The 21694-nt window shown below is 38.7% G+C and overlaps 1 protein-coding gene across 2 annotated transcripts in view; it reads right to left on the bottom strand.

The window, feature by feature from the left end:
• Window positions 1-10238: 10238 nt before the first annotated feature.
• The window catches only part of PREX2 (phosphatidylinositol-3,4,5-trisphosphate dependent Rac exchange factor 2), a 172753-nt gene continuing 161297 nt past the window's right edge, over window positions 10239-21694 (bottom strand). For both annotated transcript variants that reach the window (XM_418285.8, XM_040691246.1), the window contains exons 39-40: window positions 20425-20492; window positions 10239-15679 (exon numbers count right to left, since the gene is read on the bottom strand). In XM_418285.8, coding sequence (XP_418285.5) covers window positions 15634-15679; window positions 20425-20492 — 114 coding nt within the window. In that variant the 3' untranslated portion in view covers window positions 10239-15633. The remainder of the gene's footprint in view (window positions 15680-20424; window positions 20493-21694) is intronic.

The following is a 21694-nucleotide window of genomic DNA, read 5'->3' as shown; positions in this document are numbered from 1 at the left end:
CCCTTGGTTTGTACCTCTCAGCTGGCAGCCAGCCTGGGCTCAGCATGCTGGTGGTTGAGACGTTCAGCTGGTGGCTGATTGATTCAGCAGTCAGAGCAATTTAGGTCAGAAGGGACCTGAAAGCCATGCTTACTTCAAAGTTAGATCAGACTGCTCAGGCTGTTTTCCAACTGAGCACTGAAAATGTCCAAGGATGAGAATGGATGCCACAGCCTGCCTGGGCAATCTGTCCCAATGCTTAGAGCTGAGGTAAAAAATGTTCCTTCCATCAGTGCTGGTCATGATGCATTTCCATTATTTTAACTTGTGGCCATCAAATCTTGTGCTTCAACCCTACACTTCTGAGAAGAATCTTGCTTTGTTTCTGGGATCCCCACCCCCCCTTTTTTTTTCTGGATAAGCAAAGTCAGATCACGTGTGCAGGGCTGTGGCCCCTTGCATTCTCTGAGCTGTGCTCTTCATACTTTTTAGACAGTTCTGTTGGGTGGTGTAAGGGTTTGAAACTAGGCAGAGTACTCCAAGTGTGGTTTCCTGAATGCTAAGTAGTGGGATTACTCAAGTCGCTTGATTTTCTGCTTATTGCAGGCCCTTTGCTGCAGAGCTATCACCTAGCCAATTAATTGTGCCAGCCTTCACTGCTGCTCTAGTCACAGGACTTTGCATTTGCCATTGTTGGACTTCATGAGAGTCATTCCTTCAGGGAATGAAGCCATTCCTCATCACAGCCATTCCTCATCAAGGCAGGCCATTATGCTGTCATGATGGTCAGCAATGAGAGGAAACCTGATAAACTCTTGGAAGAGTGGCTAAACTTCTGGCGACCCTAACCTTTTGACCTCATGCTTCTTACAGAGTTCCTCTGGTAGTCACAGCCTGTGGCCAGTCACTGTGCCACAGCAGGCCCACACCTTCAGACCCCATTGTGATTCTGGCTGTGTATTTACTCCAGTATGATCCTCAGCACTCATTGCTTGGACAACCTGTACTTGGGCCTATCGATGTGTGGTATGTCTGGAGCCGAAGTTGTCTACTTTTCTCTACTCGCTCCTGGAAGGCTAAAGATGAGACAAACGCACAGCGTTCTACATTGTTGCACGTAACAGCTGCTTAAGAATCCTGTATGCTAGTTCTGTAACTCTTAGGAGCAAGGCTGTGGTAGGCTGGTTTCTTGGGAGATAAAATTTGCACTAAAGCCCTTTAGTATAGACCTACAAGTACAGGTTTTCAAAGCTTTGTCTGAAGACACCCATGCTTAACTATTACATGAAGTCAGGCAAAGATGAAAATGCTGAGGTATTTGAAAACAAAAACCAAAATCTAAAACAAAGCAAAGAATCTGCATTCTTCTTAATGTCTCAAATTTTAAATCTTAATGTCTAAAATACAAGAGTATCAAAGGAAGTTCTACCTCCTGTCTGGCCAAAAATAAAAAGCCTTTGCTTAAGGCATTAGTGACAGAACCAAACACACCTATCCTTGTCTGAAACTACCTACTCTTTCTGCACTGTTTCATTGCAGCCAGATATCTTTGCTAACATTTACACTGCAAACAGCACAAGAGGAAGACCAGCAGAAGGATGGCATTTATAACTTGGAACCACTAGAACAGAAAATTTCTAGTCTACTGAAGCTCCAAATGAACTGTTTTCCTGTTTCTTTCCAAAGACAGTAAGACCAGTCATGTGCACATGCCTTTCCCAGCTGCGATAAGCAGAGCTCTAGTTTTCATTAACCTGTGTTCAGCTCTAGAAGAAGCTCCCAAATGGAGTCTTAAAACTGGAAAAACTGAAGCAGTTTTGAACTTGCAGCTTGATGCAGCTGATTAGCAGGTCTTCTTAACTGACAAGTCGACAAGATTTTTCCATCTTTTCACAGCTTATAAAATGCCAGACCTGAGTTGTTTCTGAGATAGGTAGCAAGAAACTTGAGCTGGTGCTGCTTGAACACGGTTCCCTCCAAACTGCTCCACAGAGGAGATGATAGCTCAGTTGCTTCCCTTGAAATTAGTTCCTTTTGCAACCACTGAAAAAGAAGGGGAAAAAAAGATAAAAAGTAGATGTTCTCTACTTATTTATTCTTTTTAATTTAAGCTTGAGGTTTGAGTTCTGAAACTTTCTTCAGAAAGTAGAATTTATCGGAGCCAGCATGTCTGAGAATCCATTACTTTGTAAATCAAGTCTTTTAGTAGTTAATAGACCTTCTATACTAAGGAGATTCTTAATGTACTATTTCTCTAAAAAATAAATAAATAAGCCATGATTTAATTTTTCCACTTGAGGTAAATCCATTTGGTGTCGCATCAGTTCCAGTAGGAAAAAATGAAAGTAAATGTTTCAGTAAAGCAGAGTCCCCCTGTTCCTGAAATTAAAGTTTCAGTCTGTACACAGCATTTCTATGGTGCTTAGTTTACTTCTGCTTATTGTAGTTGAACCATATGGATTTTTTTTTTTTTTACTTTAGTGTTGGGGGAATATTCTTTTGTTGCGTTTTATTTTGTTGAAGTTTTACAGATATGTTGTTTCTTTGTGTTGCTTCTATGTTCTTCTGCCACACTTCTCTCACTGCAAATTCTGAAGAATGGTTTAAAATTAATGGACAAAATTTTGGATACCAGACAGTAAAGTCAGGGAAATTCAGGAGGAATGAAAGTAAATGGCCCCGCAAACATCAAATTTAGATTCCCTCTTGTTGTTGTTGTTTTTTTTAATTAATTTTAGAAATTCTGCACATAACTAAGGTAAGCAGTGCATTAACATGTTTTCCTCTAAGCTTTCCCAGTTTGTCTTCTGTTGTGTTAGAGAAGCAAATGTTTGTTGGCAATATTGTCCTTTTACTGATCCCTATCCTGAATGACCTCTCTTTGAGATGCAAAATGAAACAATTTTTCCAATTTCTCAACTCTTCTACGCACATAGTGGCACCCAGAGCTCTCTAAATGACTGAAAAGTGGAAAGATTTTGTTGTTGTTGCAGGTACACATCCCAGAGACCTATTTCTCCAAGCAAATTAAAGCAGTCACGCACTTTAGGGCTTAGACAAATCTAAATGCGAACTGCCATCAGCTCAGCTGCTGAGCCTGCAGAATGCTTCTGCACACTGAACATCCTCAAGGACTCTTAATAATGTTCTCCAGTAACAACAACAACAGCAAAAAAAAAAAAAAAAAAAAAAAAAAAAAAAGGCATATGTTCTGAAACACGTTTTCCTTTCCTATTATTTTATGGGAAAGCTTGCTCCCAGAAAGCCGTTCAGTATAAGCAACAGTGTAAGAAACACTTTGGCACTTTGGCAATTATGTCTATTTAATATAGCTCCTAAGCAACATAAATAGCCATAATCTCAATATTCTTCTTTGCAGAAATACAAAATTGCAATTTATACAACTTACTCAGCCCAGGTCATAATAAAACTACAAAGTTGTATCATCATCTGCCCAAATTTCATGAAGAGAAAAAAAACCTATAAAAATGTAAGGATAGATGAGAGTCAAATCAGTTGCTCCAATTCTTTTATAATTGTTTATCCTCCATGTAGCAAAACCATATGTCATATAATACAGTCTCTGTCTCTTCTTTTCTGTCACCCAGACCCACCTGCTGTGAAAACACAACTTTGGAAAATTTTATACTACCATTCAGTTCTTTCAGTTTCACCTTTAGAAGCATGAGAGTTTTCTCTGCATCTTCTGAGTCAAATGAAGGCTCCTCCAAATCCACCTGAGGCCAAAAAGAGATTTTACCATTAATGTTACTGGGTTATAAGCATTGCCTCTGTGAGCTTACTCACCTTATCAACTTATTTACTTGCCTGTCCTCCTGAGCTGCTCTTTTCTCCCTTCTCAATTTAGGCAAATCCAAGGCGCTCTACTATGCCCAGAGAATGAGGACACACTAAATAATGAATGCTCTAATGTAAAATTTCACTTGTTTTCACTGTGTAGGCAGAATACAGAAATATCACTGAATATGTTTTGTTGCAGATAACCCATTTGTTAAAATGTTTAGGGCAAAGCAGAGTTGATAATGTCCAGCAGAATTATAGACTCAGCAAATTGCAAATCTTATCTTTTGATAGCTTTAGAATAACTACCATCCTAATAGTTAGCCTGAACAGTATTGGCAAGGACCTGTCTTGACTTGTCTGGTCCATGTAAACCCTTATTATAGGAATAAGTTATAGTAATATGTTGAAATAGGGCTCAGCTCTTCATTGAAACCTCTGTTAGAAGAACTAATTAATTCAGTGCACCCAACTTACTCAGTTGATGCTTCTGAAAAGGTATCCCATTCTCCAGAAAGTCCAGAGGCTGAGGATCTTCCAGGTAACTGTATGCAGTGCTTTACTGCTGCTCACATCAGTCAGTGTAGCAGTGATGGACAGCCTGCCCACTGGCTGGCTATGCCACCTCATCATGAATGATTCCATTCATTACCTTGAGTAAATACTTATTTGCTTGGAAGTGATTGCAAACAGATCCTGGACTTCTTAGTTTCTTGCCATCGTCACAAACTGTCCTTCTTCCCTAACATAGTTAAAATCCCACAGCAGGATAGGACAGCTATATATAGCATTTCCATATGAGTCTCAGAGTAATGTAATACATAGAGGACTGAACAGTGCAACAGATAAGGTGACTATATAGCAATGCTTGAAGATATTATGGTGCCTGACAGTATCGTTAGGGAATACTTGCTAGGGATTATTCATGACTGTGCAATTTCAGCAGAAACACTGCTTTACTCAAGTCCTCATCTTCCAGGCTGTGCACAGTTTTTTAAAATCTTTGGATAGTTGGGATACCTGGGAGCCAATGGTGGGACAAAGACAACCTGAATCATAAGGTTAGCAGTAGGTACAGGAGGAGCCACCTGAGAGCCTGCCATCAGATGGTGAGCTGAAACATTTATATGTTCAAGGACATTTGGAAAGAAGGTTAAAGAAGAAGCTCTAAATAAAAGCCAGGATTTCTGAATAACTGATTGTTTTACAAGCAAGGATGTAAATATAACTTGCCATACACTGGAACTGGCAGTTAGAGGGAAAGGTCACTACAGCAGTGACTTGAGACAAATTAGACAAGTGGTGAATTGAACTGCAAGTGAAAGGCTCTTGCTTTGGTGATGTTAAGTACTGGAACACCACATGAGTATGAGTGGAAAATCAAAAATGAAAGATCAGGTTTGTTTACAGGGCCTTATATTTCACTTCTGTTTACAGTTTATTGCACCTAAAATTATCTTCTTCTGTTGCAACCTCACTCCAAACTACTCTGGGTAACGTTCAGTGGTCAAAAGGTTTGAGATTCCCCCTGGGGTAAATTACAATGAAACAACACTAAATAATCAGTTAACACTTCTATTCAAATAAGACAAAAGGCTTTAAATTTGTCTGGTGAACTTGATCATTGGTGCCATATAATAAGAAAAGCCCTGTTAGTGATAAGCTATGATGACATGCCTTGTGTTATATTCTAACACACCTTCAAAGGAGAGAGAAAAAGATAAAGAGAAAAGAGAGTCACCACCCTTGGATCCAGCGACGTTGAGATAGATCAGGGTTGCTTCTCGGGTGGCGGGCACGCACCTTTGCAAAGGCAGTCCTTTGCCTTTAATGTGCTCACAGGTCCTCTGAAAGGGGAAGCTCACTCCTTCTTTAGAACATTCCAGAAATTAGTCTGGGGCCTTGAGTGGTCCTAAGGCCCCTGCAAACATTGTGACTGAGGTCTGGCCCTACCCCTGCACAAGCGCAGTTTGAGATTTAGAGTATTCTGGAAAAAGGTGATTGGGTCAGAGGGACTTTCGGGGGTTTCATTCTATTCCTACCAAAATATCCACTTAGAATGACTCTCCTTGGTGCACAGGCATAGTTTATGAGATCTCCCTCTCCTCCACTAAATTTGCCTGTTGTAATTCAGCAGGTCTGCATAGACTCCACAAGATAAAGAAATCAGCTGGAAGGAATACCTCACCTTTACAAGGCTCCACATCTCATTAAAAGGAGAGCACCACAGTAGTCTTCTACCAAGTGTTGATGACATCAACCCATTTTCTTCTCAGTCTCTTACGTCTTCATCTTATATTTTATGTGCATCTGGAGGAGATTCTTAAAGCTACTTCATTAAAAATGGCACAGATAGGCTACCAAAAGCATTTTGATGCCTAACTGCCATGAAAATAATTTGGATTAGGCTTTAGAAAGCTTGACAAGTAGTTGTCTTGGTGATAGGTCTCCAGATGTCTCTCATCCTTAGGTGACACTGATTACTAAGATCATAGAATCATAGAATGGCCTGGGTTGAAAAGGACCATCAAGTTTCAACCCCCCTGCTACGTGCAGGGTCGCCAATCACTAGACCAGGCTGCCCAGAGCCACATCCAGCCTGGATGTGTCCAGCTTAAGATGTGTTTTCAGAAGTGCCTCATAAAAAGAATTTCAGGCTTTCTTGCCGTGTCAGAAGTAGTTGGATATTGTAAAGTTATGAGAGCTGGCATACGGAATAGGAGCATCAGTTCTATGCTCAGAAGTGACTGAGATACCTGGACACTCGACACTTGTTGCCAACAGTGACTAAATGAACAGAAGACCATTTGCACATTAGAATTTAAGTTGGATTAATTCCTCTGATGTTAATCACCCAGTTACATACTCCAATTGGCTCATGAGTGTGCCCTTAAGTGACTGTAGCAGTGTTGCAGGTGTGCTATAAGAGACAGACCTTTGTGCCTCACTCTCATCTAAATTCCGCTAGGATCTGAACAAAATGCATGCCTGATCCCAGGTGCATACATTTTTAACATTAACACATGCAAGGCTGGGCCACCTGCTGAAACACTTCTCAGAGTTTTTGGCCTGGAAAGCCTTAGTTTTCAGTCCAAGCATCAGTCCAAACATCTGCCTGAAAACAGTTGAAGGCAGCTGTCCCACGGCCACCCCAAGGCCTGGTGTGCTCTAGGAGAAAAGCACTTCTCTGTGTCTCCTGATGAAGCCACACACAAGACACTGGGCTAAGAGGTGCAACCAGAGGAACATTGTCGCCATCTCTGATCTGTCCTCCCACATCATCCTGCTACTACCAGTAACCAGGACACTACACACCACCGCTTAAGGCTGCAGATAGTAGAATATTTTTCAGTAGACTGACCGTTTAGATCCAGCTTGACAGAAAGTCTTATTTCCCAGTGTAGTATATTTGAATAGCCCTTTATGTGATCCCAACACCAAGTTTCACCAAAAGGGAAAGAACATTTCTTCCATTTCATCCCGTCTCATTCAGAGCAGACCTGCCTCCATGTATCACGGCTTTGAACTGATCTGGCAAAACTTATGTTCCTGCACCAACAGCCACTCCCAGTGAAATACATCAGACCAATGCAGCATGAAACACAACATGGCTGTGGCTTGGCACATTTGAAAGGTCTTTGACATCTGTGATTTTCTTCCCTTTGAATGCAAGCACAGTCTATTTTCCATGCTGTTTTATTCTTTGGCCTCCCCCGTGAGTCTGCTGTGAGGTACATTCACAGGGATTAGGGGCATTTGGAAGCAGGCAAATGAAGAGCGAAAGGACAATACAATGAGTTCCCCACTTAGATCAAATTTTGTACTTCTTTGTTGGAACTGGTTTGAACTTTATTGAAACTTTGATTATAATAATAGTAATAAATCTCATTCTTTTGATCTAATGTGGCCTAAGGCAAATTTAAATATTAAGGATTCCTTAGGAAAAACTTGGAATTTCTGCTTTTTCTGCTCTTCTCATTAAAAACTTTATTACTATCCTAGTGTGTTATATAAGTAGTTGCTCCACTTTTATTCTAACTAGTACTTGAGGTCTGTTCCCTGCTTTTCTAGGGAACATATATATAATGGCCATTGGTAAGGATGATATTCTATCTCCATTATATCAACTAACTCTTTTTTGGTATAAGCTCATTTCAATCATAGCTAAATTCCAACAGAAACAGAGCAAATTTTTTACTACAATTTTGTGAAAAGCACGTGGACATTCCTCCATCTGCAGGGTCCTCTGCCTGACTACTCATCAGGTCAGGTGTCCACGTGAAGCCCCAAGTGAAAGAAAATACAAAGAAAGGAAAAAGTCTTGGACTCCTCTTTAACACATTTTGTTACCAATTACAGTAGTGACACTGGTTATTCCCCATGTTAGAAATGAAAATAGGAGCTATGACTACATATGGAATTTGTGTTTCTTTAAAGATAAGGCTCAAAGCTATAACATATTTTTCTTTCTCCCCAAGACTGTTGTGTGATGAGCATCCACGCAATGTAGTTTAGTCCCGTCCTGCAGTTTCAAATATTAATGCTTTTCTCAAAGTCATGGGAGGTAGTCCAGAAATGAAAACCCACTGTCTGTTCTATCTGCATCAGACCCACAAATGTCCTTTAAAACTGGCACATTTATACTGTCTCCCCCAAGCTACCAGTTTGCCAGAGTTCTGACAAAACTCCAAACACCTACGCTATTTCTTAACATATAAAACCTTTACATATTTGAGAACAGTATCTCATACATTGCTAAACATTCATTCAGTCTTCACTTTGCCTTGAAATTGAATTCAACTGTCTTCAGTGTATTCTGAAATGTATTATATCCAATACAAAGAAGCAGCACTGATAAAGATCAGACATAATTTCTCTCTCAGTCTGGCTGATACTGTCATTAACTATTGCAATGATGCACTGACTTCAGTTAATGCAATACTGATGTTCATTTGCCTGTAATCATGCCCTGTATTAGTTTGATTAGACCTACCAAACGTCTGGTTGATGACAAAACCCCATTGATTACACATGGTCTGCTTCTCATTTCCAGTCAAGCTTTCTGCCTTGAGACATGAATAGTTTCATTAATTAGGTGATCCAAGCACGTTGACAAGCATTCAAGATAGTCAGGTTCTGGCATAATACTCCAAGAATTATAGATTCATTCTCCATAGTCAATGAAAATCTGGTTATTCATTTAAATGAAAGCAGAATCAAATCCACTTGGCGTTTCTTATATTTGATTATGGTCCCAGAATATATACAGCACAAATTCCACCTACACTTAGAGGCAGTTACGCTTCACAAGGAAAGATACTAATTATTTATCTGGAATATTAAGAAGCATGGTAGGTACGGAAAATCCCTAAAGAAATCTAAATAACAAGAAGAAACATGACTAGCTAAAAGGTAGGTCTTCCTTCACAAAAAGCTGTAGCTCTAAGTCACGATGGTAAATTGAATTTTCTAATACTTGGAAAAGGACTGAAGTAAAATGTTTAGGACAGTTCATTGCTATGTTGGCATTGCTCAGCAAGCATCCTATCTTTCATTCCTCCTCTTTTCTTTCCTTTCTTGTAAGGTTGTAGAGATCATTTTCAAGTATTTTCACCAAATCAGGGCTGTAGAGCATTTCTGGATGCTACTCTTCATCCCAAGATTAAAATCAGTGGAAGAGGTCTCCCACCTGTCTTGTAACTGGAAATGTGCAATTTTGTCTTTCCCCCAAGAGCAATCTAATCCCCAAATCCACAGCAGTATGTTAAATATGGCAGAGCCTGAGCCAGCGGTAGATGTTCTTCTCAGGAAGTACCAGGAGTGGAGCTGCTCCCCAAGGCAGGAGTAGCCAGGAGGTGGGGCTGACTACAGCCCGATGGCAGGGCCAGGGTGATGATGGGCTCTGCCAACAGCCAAGGCCCAGCAAAGCAAAACACGGAATCAGGTGTGAGGTCCATCCAGAAAAGTCCAGGCAAAAACAGCATATGGGACTTGAGACAAGACTACCCATAACACAGGTTTCAAAAACCATTTAATCACATGTATACAGAAATGAGCGGGGAAAAAAAATCAATCAGTATCTGAGAAACCACTTGTAGAAGTTAAACCACCACCACACACGCAGCCTAGAAACTGGCTGCATTGGATCTTATTGGGGCAGCAATAGAACCACTGGCACAGAAAAGCATTTTTCGTGCCTGTCTCCCTTCTTCCAGCCTTCAGAATATACAGTGCCAAAATCCAGGGACTACTGCTCATGAAGGCTTCGCTTTGTTGAGTTAAAGATACACTTCAGTGGTCAGCAGTGGACCTAGGCTAGACCTGAATTCCCACTTCCAGCAGTTGGCTTTCTGTTCTCCTGCAACAAAATTCTGAGAGCAGTCACACCAAAGGTGCTGAAGACCACCAACCCCAATAACATTTCTTAGTTGCTTAAAAATAGAGAGATTAGCAGGGGCCATAGTACGAATGGTTTTATTGCCATCTGACATTTTGTAATACATTGTTACCATTCCAGTCCTTAATATGTAGACTAAAAAAATAAAGCATAGATCTAAAAGTATACAGTATTAGTTTAACCCATAATCAATACAGAAGTTGACTCAAAGTCTGCTACATAGGCACTTCACAAAAATGGAAAAGGGTAATTTAAATCCATGTTTCAAGGATATTTAACACTAAATTCTGAAAGTTACTTCCAAGAAACTCAACTACCCACAAGAGCTGCTACCTGCTCACTGTGTGAATGTACTTACATACACTAAAGCAGTAATGCTCTCTTGCACTTATTGAGATGTTGCATACTACATATTTGAAAAACTGTGCAATACTCAATGCAAAAGTTAAATTGGTATTTTTTTGTTTGTTTTAAGTGTAACACAACTCTAACCAAATACATACACTATTTACAGGGTGTTAATAAGGCTGCTTAGTTTTTCAAATCTGACACATTGTACAAATAGGACAGACACACACTAAAGAATGTTGTAGATATTTCCATGAAAGTTCCAAGCTAAGCACTTGGCAAAAATGTCCCAGCTACTCTGAATACTCCATAAGACATTTAAACTGAAGCAGAAGTTACTGCTAAAGCAGTTCCACTCTAGCACAGAGCTGAGGTTTCTGGAGAAGAAACAAGCACTCGATGGCCCCCTGGGCAATCTGAATTTCCCACCAGTGTTAACATCTGTGTGACTCTGCACACTGCATATTCATTTACACAAACATAACAAGAAAACAAATCCAATTCTTTCAGGAAAAAAAAAAAAAAAAAACAAAACACTCCTAATAATGCTTTTTCTTCAGGAAATCTTAATGATATATACAGTATATATATATAAACAACAACAAAACACAATTGTCAGCATACAAAAATATGAGTTCAGTATCTTCTTATAACTCAAACCTAATGATGAAAAATCCATGTATCCTGAGACAGGTACATACTGTGCATCTAACTTACCAATGCCAGTGTACTGCTAGAGTACAATTAGGAATTACCTGCATTTATCAACAATTACAGAGATAAAATAAACAAAGCAATGCATTAGCTTGGGAAACTCTCCTGTTTTCATAACATTAAACAAGAACAGTGCAAAGTAGGCGTACAATGCTGGCTGACACAACCATGAAGTAAAGCAAGAAGTATGGAGGAATATGTATGTACACTGAAGTTAGCAATTTCACAACTTAAATGAAAATAAATGAAAGATACTTTCCTTTCTTGAGCATCATGCTTAGTCATGATGTGTACACTCACATTCAAGCAACTGTCTTAAATACTTTCATACTACATCTGACAATCAATTAATTAAAAAAAAATAATCAATTTGCTTATGAATCTCTCTTCCTAAAAGCAGATCAATAAAAACTGTTTTTTTTTTCCCATTAGAGTATTCTAATAAATGAAATATGATTACTATAAGTCCTCATAAACTTAATTGTTTTTCCTCCAAAGGAGTAGTTCTGATACTACTGACTGTCCTGAAAACAAACAATGAAACAACCTCAAAACTTAATGCATTTGCTTAAACCCGTGAAAGCTGTCTAAAGAGACACTGAAGGCAGCAGCTTTCTCAGTGGTCACACTTTTAGATGTCTGCTTCAGCTGAAAGCAGGAGAATAACATCAGGCTGGATGTTAGGAAATAATACTTCTCTGAAAGGGTGGTCAGGCACTGGAATGGGCTGCCCAGAGAGGTGGTGGAGTCACCGAGCCTGGTGGTGTTCAAAGAGTGTTTGGATGTTGTGTTGAGGGACATGGTTTAGCGAGAACCATTGGTGATGGGTGAATGGTTGGACTGGGTGATCCTGTGGGTCTTTTCCCACAGGATCTATTTTCTTCTATTTTCTTTTGGTGATTCTATGAATTTATTTTGAAATGGACTCCTAACAACAACAAAAAAAATTGTCATTTCTTATATTCATTTACTTTTCCAAACTGTGAGGCCAACAAGCATTATGAAAGAAGTAATTTGGGCAACAAGGCTGAATCAATACTCATTTCTCAGAATCAAGATTGTTTAGCATCCTATTATTTAGCAGCAGTGCTTACAAAAATGCCGAAGATCTTCAGGTCTATCTTAAAACACAGATTTTCTCCACGCATGAACCCGTGGTGAGATAACTGTTACTTGGCCCTTAACAATCAATCCTTCCCCGGTTGCTAAATGTCTTAGAGACAACCAATGAATGACAGCAGTATTTGGTAACCATCTCTACAGATCCTTGAATTTATTCCCAGAAGAATTACACTTGTCTTGGATGAAAAAGTAAAAGCTCCATACAGAATGCTTCCCCTAAGCCAGTACAACACATTATCATAAAAACAGGCTGCATAATCTGTTGCAGTAGAAGTAAAGATTTCACAAGCTCCGAGTGTTACAGTTCTTGTAAATCATTCTTGGTCATCTCTTCTTGTCATCTGGATGTCTAAAAATTTATGAGGGGATAAACATTCTGTGTGGAGAATTGAATTTTTTTATTCTGCATAAGGAATAAAGATACATTCTATGCCTTTCAAACGAGAAACAGCTTTAGTCATGAACATGTGTACATCTATAATTAAAGAATGAGCTCCCTGTATGTCCATCAAGGTTATTAGAAGTCAGATGTGCCAGCTGTGTGTTCTGAGATCGGAGGGCCAAAATAATAGTTAGAAACAATGCAAAATATAGACTTTTGGAAGAACTTTTAAGAAATTAGGCACCTACACTCCATAGACAGTCAATGGGACACATGCCTCATCTCCTCTGGAAGTCCCCTCTCTCCATGTTACCTCACCACCCAAGAAACCAGGGCTTAAGTCAGCCAGCACCTCTGCTAAACAGGCACATTATTTGCAGCATAGGTCACCAATGAAGCTCACAGTGCCAAACAAGTTTTTTAAAACTCCCTCTGGAGAAAAAACAATGGAATAAGGAACCAAAATTAGATACAGAAAGGAGAGGCCAAGATTTCAGATGCACAGTCCTGAAACAATAGCTGCAGAATTTGGTCCATGGACTGGCTCATAACTGTTTGTCCCTCAGCATTTCCAATGTCTGTTACCCTTTGCTTTCAAGTGCAAAACAAAGCAGATAATTACCATATTGTACAAGAGACTGTCTGGGCATATTTGCATTCCTAACAGTGTCAATGAGATTTTAAAAAAAGGGATGCAACCAATTACAACATGCAGCAGATACTGTCTTTTAGGTTTCATAATTTGTCCTATTACAAGAACCAGTAACTCTATTCAGCTAAGAGCTGACTTGCCTCACAGCAAAAAATATGACAAAAAACATTAAATATAAATGTGGGGAGATCTCATCACAAAATGTGAGCATGAACTGACAGCCCCATTCGGAGCGTGCCACCATTGCACTGTCTGTGGCACCATCCCAGGCAGGAGCACATTATGGCTCCTGTGTACTTCTGGTGTTTGAGCAAGCAGAAACTGAAGCATTTGGGGCACTTTTGCCTGGAGCAGGGTTTACCCCAGCCAACACAGCCTCACTGAATAACACACATCCAAAAGTACGAGATTCTGACTGGAATAGCAATTCTATAGATCATGACTCATGTACAAGCATTAAGTTGTCTTAGACAAAAAAAAAAAAAAAGTGAGTTACTAAAAGTAATACTTTCTTTTTTAATCAAGAAGATTAAAGTCCCACTGCTTCCAACCGGTACTAATGAGTGAAGAGTTCAAAACGTAAAGGATAAATTGTTACTGAAGTGTTTGTTATTGCAAGATTTCATCACACCAAAGAAAACATCCTACATTGAAGGTTGGACCGGTAATGGATATGACTATTTATACACCTACAGAAACTAAAATATATGTGCAGACATATTTATCTGTGGATATATAAAAATATTTATTCTCTTAGCAAAGTTAAAAGTCTGTGTAAAAACGTTAAGAAAAAGGTAGGAGCCCCAATTCCTCCTTTGGAGAAAAGTAACAAGTCCCCCAGAAATCCTATGTAAAGGACACTCTTTGCAAGAGTACATCTGAATTCTCATTTACTTCATTATGGATTAATGTTTTTGTCTGTTTTTTTTTTTTTTTTTGAAGATTTCATAAATAATTAGACAAAGTTTGGTCAAGAAGTGATTACTACAGCATAACTATAGGCAGCTGCTGTACAAAAAATAAATCTTATTCAAGCACTGTACCAGTATATGTCTGGCTCTAATAGAATGTGTAGCTATTGCTAAAAGGAGAACTATTGCAGAATATACTTTTTGCTTTAATATATTCACCATCAAAAACTTCATTTAGGGGCATTTTCTCTGACAATACTTTGGCTAAAAGAACAGCCAAATCCAAATCTATTTCCCCTGGGCCTCTGAGTACTCAGCACAATCTTAAAAAAAATCTGTCACAATTATGAACAGTCAACAAGTAAGAACTCAAATGCTACATAAAACAATACTGACAGAATAAGAGAAATGGTGCACAAAACATCAAAACCCAACCATGCTTCCACTTAAAATGCAGATATTTCCAGTTAAACATAACAATACCATCTCACTGTCGACACCTCACTAGTCTAATGTTGTACAAAAATATACACAGCTCTGAAAAACTCTGAAATGCAGAGGCAAAGTAATGTAAAACATCCACTAGACAGAGTCTGAGATTTGGTCTAGTTATAAAGGCGATGAAAAAAGGGGAAAACATCAACTTCATATGCCATGTAGGTATTTCTTCTAAAAGGGTACGTCAATGGGTTACTTAAGATGTGGCTGAGTTTACTGTGATTACATGGGGACGTTCATAGAAGTAGTCAGTCTGTAGCCATTAGGCACAAGTTCTGAGATGAGTTTTTAATCTTTAAATCTCATTTACATTATATCCTTGAAACACTGATGTCACTGTTTTCAGAAGTTATGATGCTGACAGGAAAAAATAAAAGGGATTATCAGTGCAAAGGGCCAAATATGAGGTGCATGCTCATTACCAGGCCTAGTTTATTTAGGCTTTTATTCCTTCCACAAGAACACATCCTGGGGAGTGTACAAGTGAAGCCATTCTCTCTGAACAAGACACTTTCTTCAATCTGCTGGCTATGCCTACTGTGTGGCTGAACAAAACACATCAAAATGAACCTGATTCCAGTGTAAAATTCCTAAGGAAGACTCCCGTTCTACTGGCATATGGCTGGAGGGCACAAATTCCAGAAATGCTTTTAGAAAGTCATTTTTCAATGCCAATAGAGAATATATATGGTATTTCTTTCTTTATCCTGAGTAAAGGTTGTTTGTTTTTTTATTTATTTATCAAAGGCCCAGGCACGTACTGCTACAGTGCAGTTAGCTTTTGTCATACAGTTCCAGTGTCCTAAAAGCCATTATTTGATTGTTTTCTTCATTCTTCTCCAACTGGCGGTGGTGGCTGGCACAGCTTGTATAATCTGACAACAACAACAAAAAACAACAAAGCAATTATTACTCTGAGTGCTTAGTCATTAATAAAATAGGTGAATTTAGATACAAACTGCATCTAAGTCTTGTACTGCAAAACAACAGCTACTGAGTTCAATTTAGTAACATTGATTTAAATCCAGTAAAACCTTATTCATGAGCATGATGTTTAAACTGACCATCCATACTGTTATTAAAACACACACATCTCTAAGCAATTTAATAAAGACATCTCTCTTTAGTCAAATGTTCTTACTTCTGCATCAAAGTCTCCTTTCAGGACAAAGCAAGTTTCACTAATCCAGTTACCAGCTGTAGTTCCGAATCTCTAATACTTTTCGAAAAGTTGCTCAGTGATTCCAGTAGTCTCAGTTTTGGTGTGCTGGCATAAAATCTGAAGCCATTTGGTCTTGACATCCAAGAACCCAAACAGATCAGACCCACGATATGTAAGCACAAACTCTTTGCCACTCCTACATTCATAAAGGATTCTGAATTTCCATTAATGCCTTTTGTATGGACTTACTAGCACCTGCTAACACTTATTAGCAAGTGCTAACGAGTGTTAGAAAAGTTAAACTTATGTTAGGAGTACTGAAAATAAATGGCAGTCATTCTGACCTCAGGCTCATTAAGGGAGATATTTATTTCTGTAAGCATAACCAGCATACAGTATCTCCACTAAAACAACAGCAAATAGAAACAGCAATAGACATGATCTCATGTGCAGATTACATATTTTCCTTGGGGAAAGGAATAACAAAGAAAAGAGACCAAGTGTGGTGTGGCAAGGAGAAAAACTGTTAGAAGCCAAAAGGAAGAGACAATGGCACAGCATGTGCATCAATACTTAACACAAAGGGTATATGACAAAGTATCAAAGCAGAGTAAATAACAACTGGCTTTGTAAATCAGGATGCAAGAAGGTAGTGAATCATACACTGTTTTTGCTACTACAGATCTTTACAATGCTCACAGTACGTGAGTTTTCCAAGAACATTTTGCAAATTTGCTTCTTAGAACACCACATGCATTTACGTGACCATATTTTAACTGATCAGAAATTTCAAAATCATACTCCAAATCAAGACAGAAAACAAAAGTCTGAACATGTGGTTGGGACCCTTCAGTCTGGAGAAAACAAGGCTAAGAGGGGAGCTCATCCATGTTTATAAATACCTTAAGTACAGGAGACAAGTCAGTGGGGACGGACTCTTCAGTCGTGAGCAACAGCAAAGACAGAACAAGGGGCATCAGGCACAAACTGGAACACAGGAAGTTCCATACACACAAGAGGAAGAACTTCTTTATTGTCAGTGACAGCACTGGAACAGGTGGCCCAGAGACGTTGTGGAGTCTCCTTCTCTGGGGATACTCAAAACCTGCTTGGACACCTACCTGTGCAGCCTGCTGTAGGGAACCTGCTCTAGCAGGGGGTTGGGCTAGATGACTTCTAGAGATCACTTTCAACCCCTACAGTTCTGTGACTCCAGAAGCAATTCCAGATCAATGGGCTGGTGCTTTCTTGACATGATGCTTTGCCACAGATGTTATCTGAGGCAATGTCTGCAGGGCTGCTCCTGTAAGTCCTGCAAGCCTCAATAGTATCTGAGCACATCCTGTCAGATAAAGCATCCTACAAGAGCAGGGCAGGATAGCTGCTGTTTCATGACTTCCCTTCCCATACAAGTTAAGACCCATGGGACACTGACACCACATAGTTATGGTGGGCTAAATAATCATTCACTGAAGTCTAATTGGAAGTAATCAGCAGGCAGCATTACTTCTGGATGGTGAGAACAAGAAGCGCCAGCTCTTCAAGCCACAGTGCAAATGCAAACCTGCTTTCAAATCTTCACCCTGGTGTGTTTTGAAAAATCTTTGCGTTGTTCCACACTTTCATCTGGTAGACTTAGAAAGGTGGTTATTTAAGGTCACATAAGCATTTGCACAGATGCCAATAAATTTGATAGAAGCTGTATATAAGCCAAAACACATATACCACCTATTTGTATATCAATGAGAGAATGAGATGATCTGATCTTTATACAGACAGGTATGTGGGGACAGATGAAACAAGACTTATTTGAGTTACTTGATTCTACTGATGTAATAAAGTAGTAAAACTCAAAGCTAACAAAAGATGGATGGAATGACTGACAGAATCTCATCCAAGTCAGTAATTGCAGCAGGGTTAGTTCAGGGTGAAGTCTTAGCAAAATCCAGTTTCTATGGAACGATGTGCAGAAAAGCTCGGCACAAAAGTTCTGTTTATTCTTTGGGTTAAAATGGTCATTCTTAATGTTATTTATCTTCAGAGCAGATGACGTAAAGAAATTCTGAGACAAACTGGCAATGAGGCTGCATAAATCCCTAAGATGGTATAGATGAGAAATAGGCTGTTCTGAGTCAGTAAATACAGAGGAACTGTCCTAGTTGGTACAAACAGATCAGCTGAGAAATGACAAAACAGTGGCAACAGCAGAAAACTGAGAACGCTGTCAAGAGCTCTTAAATGGAGCCAACCTTTATGGCCAGCCTTTTGCCAGAGTGTCAAAGAACTGAAAACCACATAGATAGTATCACTTATGCTGATGTCTTATCTGATATATGTGGCTTCACTCTAACACTACACAACTTCTTTTTAATAGTATACCAGATGCACAAAATCACAAGGCCAATGAGATATTTCTGTAACATCACTGTTGCTGCATACTTGCAAGTGTGTTGGATGTACCTGTCCTGTTCTGGCCAAATTCATACTGCTCAAAAAACTCCAAGCAGCTTAAAATATTATTTTATGCCTTAGGTTCTGCTAATACAAGACAGTTGTTCAGGCAGGTTTGATCCTAGATTGACTCTAAGTTAATCACTACTATGAGAAGAGATGCCATCATGCTCTGGTAAAGCCAGTGACTTCATTGCTGATGGGTTTGCTCTTGAATCAGTAATTTCGTTGTATCTTATTTAATCTACATGCCTGTAGATTTTGATAGAGAACTTTGTCCTTGGAAGATGCGTTGTTGCAAATGCTCTTTTTCAGCATTATGTTTGATGCATGGAACTACTTCTGAGCTTTTTTAATGGCATTAATGGACAAAAAGTGGCGGTACTACTGCTAAGATTATTTGCTGACTCAGCTAAACATTAGCAGTGTTCTTGATACTTACTGATACTGATGGTCACCACCAAAGTTTTGGATGCCAGTGTGACTGGTTGCCTTGGTTTACCTTCTTTAGTTTGCATGGAAGCAGAGTATTGCTTCTGTTTGAGTAATCCACTGTAATATTTCGGGGGTATTTTTTCTAGCCCTAGCTAATTAGTCACCCAAACCCAAGATAACTTGTGCTGCCATTACATGTTTTCATTTTCTCAGCATGGATTATTTATCCTCTTTGAGGGTTAAATATAATTCGGACCTATTTAGAAGAAGCCTGTAAACAAATAGGTAGGTCTTGAATACGCAGGGTTTATATTAGAATTAGACTTCTGTCAATGTTCAATTTTCTATCTAGGAAACAAAAATGTGAGGCTCAAACTTCTCAGAAAGCAGCTAAAATGCAAATAAATATTTTCTAGAAGACTACTGAGCCACTCAGTTGCCAGTTCTGTCTCACTGTCATAAGTGGTAGAAGAAGTTGAAGGAATCCATCTACTCTGTCATTCACAGAGAAAGCAAGATGCCTGTATATCTCCAACAAAAGCTGCTATGCAGATTCACTTATACCTTGTACAGTTCAGATGCACTCCCTTTCAATAATCAGATTCTGCACAAACAAGGCACAAATGTGCTGTTACTTGTTATAAATAAATCATGTGCAGTAGTCTGATTCTGTATTGAAAGAAATTGGGACATCTGAAAAAAGGGAACAAATTGCATAGGAAGAAAAAGTTCCTGAGTACTACCGGCCAAAATCCTGTCAGAAATCTTTCTTTGAGGCTTCAGATAGTATATATATGTTCATTCACATGGTTATCTCTAAAAGATATTATTAATTCATTCTTGCCTTACTTAATTTTAACACTACAATGAGTCTGTTATGTATTCCGTATATCTGCTTAGTTCATTCAACGTGTTTTGATTAGTTAACAGTAACAGAAAGTTTTGAATTTGTAGAAAGAAAAAGGTTCAATTGGACCTTAATTAATAAAACCACCAAGATAGAATTTAAAAATGTTTTGTTATTTTCATTTGTAAACATCATGCTTGTTAAGAAACATTTCAGGTACCTGCAATCCATCAGAGTATTAGAGCGCTCAATAAATACAGAACACTCACATTTTTCTTGCTAATGGATGTTTCAGAAAGAGACAAATAGAGACTACATCATCTCTAAAAGTAATGAGAATACAATTTTTCTGAGCTATTGTAGTACTAGTACTAGTATTTCATTAAAATAGGTTAATGGATTTAGTTTGAATATTTCCCCCAAACCACTCAACATCACAGGTGATGAAGGACTTACCTCAGTGCTTTCATAACTAACAAGAACTATATTTCATTTTTCAAGAATGCTGAATGTTCAAGCAGGTTTCAAAATGCCACACAGCCTAAACTTCTGCAACTAATTAATTAAAATGGTATAACTAAGAATGTAATCGACTCAGTGCACATTCAAAACTAAGTCTTACAGTACACAGTGCAGTCAATGCTTATTGTTAATTTTTGAGCTACTAGGACAGAATCTGGCACAAACTAGACAAATCATGATCTACGATACAAACAATCAGATACCTTGGAACAGACTGTGGTGTTCGATCCCTCACTCCCAAGTTCTTGGCTGTATTTTGCACTCTTGCACCCTGTAAAAGAAGAAAGAAAAAATTTGCTTCATTAATTGTAGCTCACATGGAAAGATTTCTGGGCTTTCTAGATGAACACAACAATTGATTATAATTAATCAATACATATAGTTGATGTTCCAGAACAACACTCTTTCTTGGAAGTGAGAAATAAGTTAATTCATAGAATTAATTCTCAACTTAAGGGGCACATGACTACAGAGTAAGGCAAGCCTATGGCTTTCCCCAGAAATTCCCCCAGAATTCAATCACCAGTCACCTGAAACTGTCTGTTCGGCAGAAAGCATTTATTTAATCATTTTCAGTGATTCTCAGCTTTTCTTTCCCATCTCGTCTTGAATCCATGAATAACTTTGCATCTATAACATCCTTGTCAAAGTAAATCCACATCTTACGTACAAGGTTAGCTTGTTATGTTCACTTGTTTTGAACCTGCTAGTTTCATGTGACACCTTTAGTCCTCTATTGGAGGAGACAACAGTCAGCCCCTATCCATCACATAGATGCCACATGTTTTTTAGACCTTTGTCATAACCTCTTCCTCTCATGAAGGTGAACAATCCTAGATTATTTTGTCTGCCTTTCTGTCCTATCTACAAGCTATTCCCTACCTCTGACCATTCTTTTCTGTCTCTCTCTGACCATTATCGAATATCCTTATGGAAAGGAGTAGATTCTGTGATCATACAGTTCAAAATGAAGAGTCATTACAACACGATTCTAAATTTCTGCTTTGTTTCCTATCCTTTCCTAAACCAATTTAACTTCTGCCTGGCTTTATTGATAGCTACCGAGAACAGAGCTGATGGTTTTTATCCTGAGGTCTTAATCAAGAGATGTAAAGGCCAGCTCACAATCAGTTATTTCGAGTGTGAATTTAATTTAGGGTTTAGATTTTTTCCTCTCTGTGCACTATTGTGTAGTTACATACACTGATTTACATTTGTCAAGAAGAAGCAAACAAAGCACTAAGTAAAATATTTTAATGAAAAGAATAAGAAAACTCTGGAACAGACTCCTTGAGAATCTCTATAACTGGAGTTTTAAGAACAGAGAAGACAAGTGTCTGTCCTGAATTATCTAAGAATAACTGATCTGTGTTGGCTAAAAGGTTGGATATGTTGAGTTCAGATCCTCACCACGTTTTCTCAGTAAAATCTGTAAAATTTTATCACTATAAAAAAAATACCATGACAGACTGT

This window comes from Gallus gallus, chromosome 2 (genome assembly GCF_016699485.2).
Source record: "Gallus gallus isolate bGalGal1 chromosome 2, bGalGal1.mat.broiler.GRCg7b, whole genome shotgun sequence".
NCBI lineage: Eukaryota > Metazoa > Chordata > Aves > Galliformes > Phasianidae > Gallus > Gallus gallus.
This window is presented reverse-complemented; position numbering and strand designations above follow the sequence as displayed.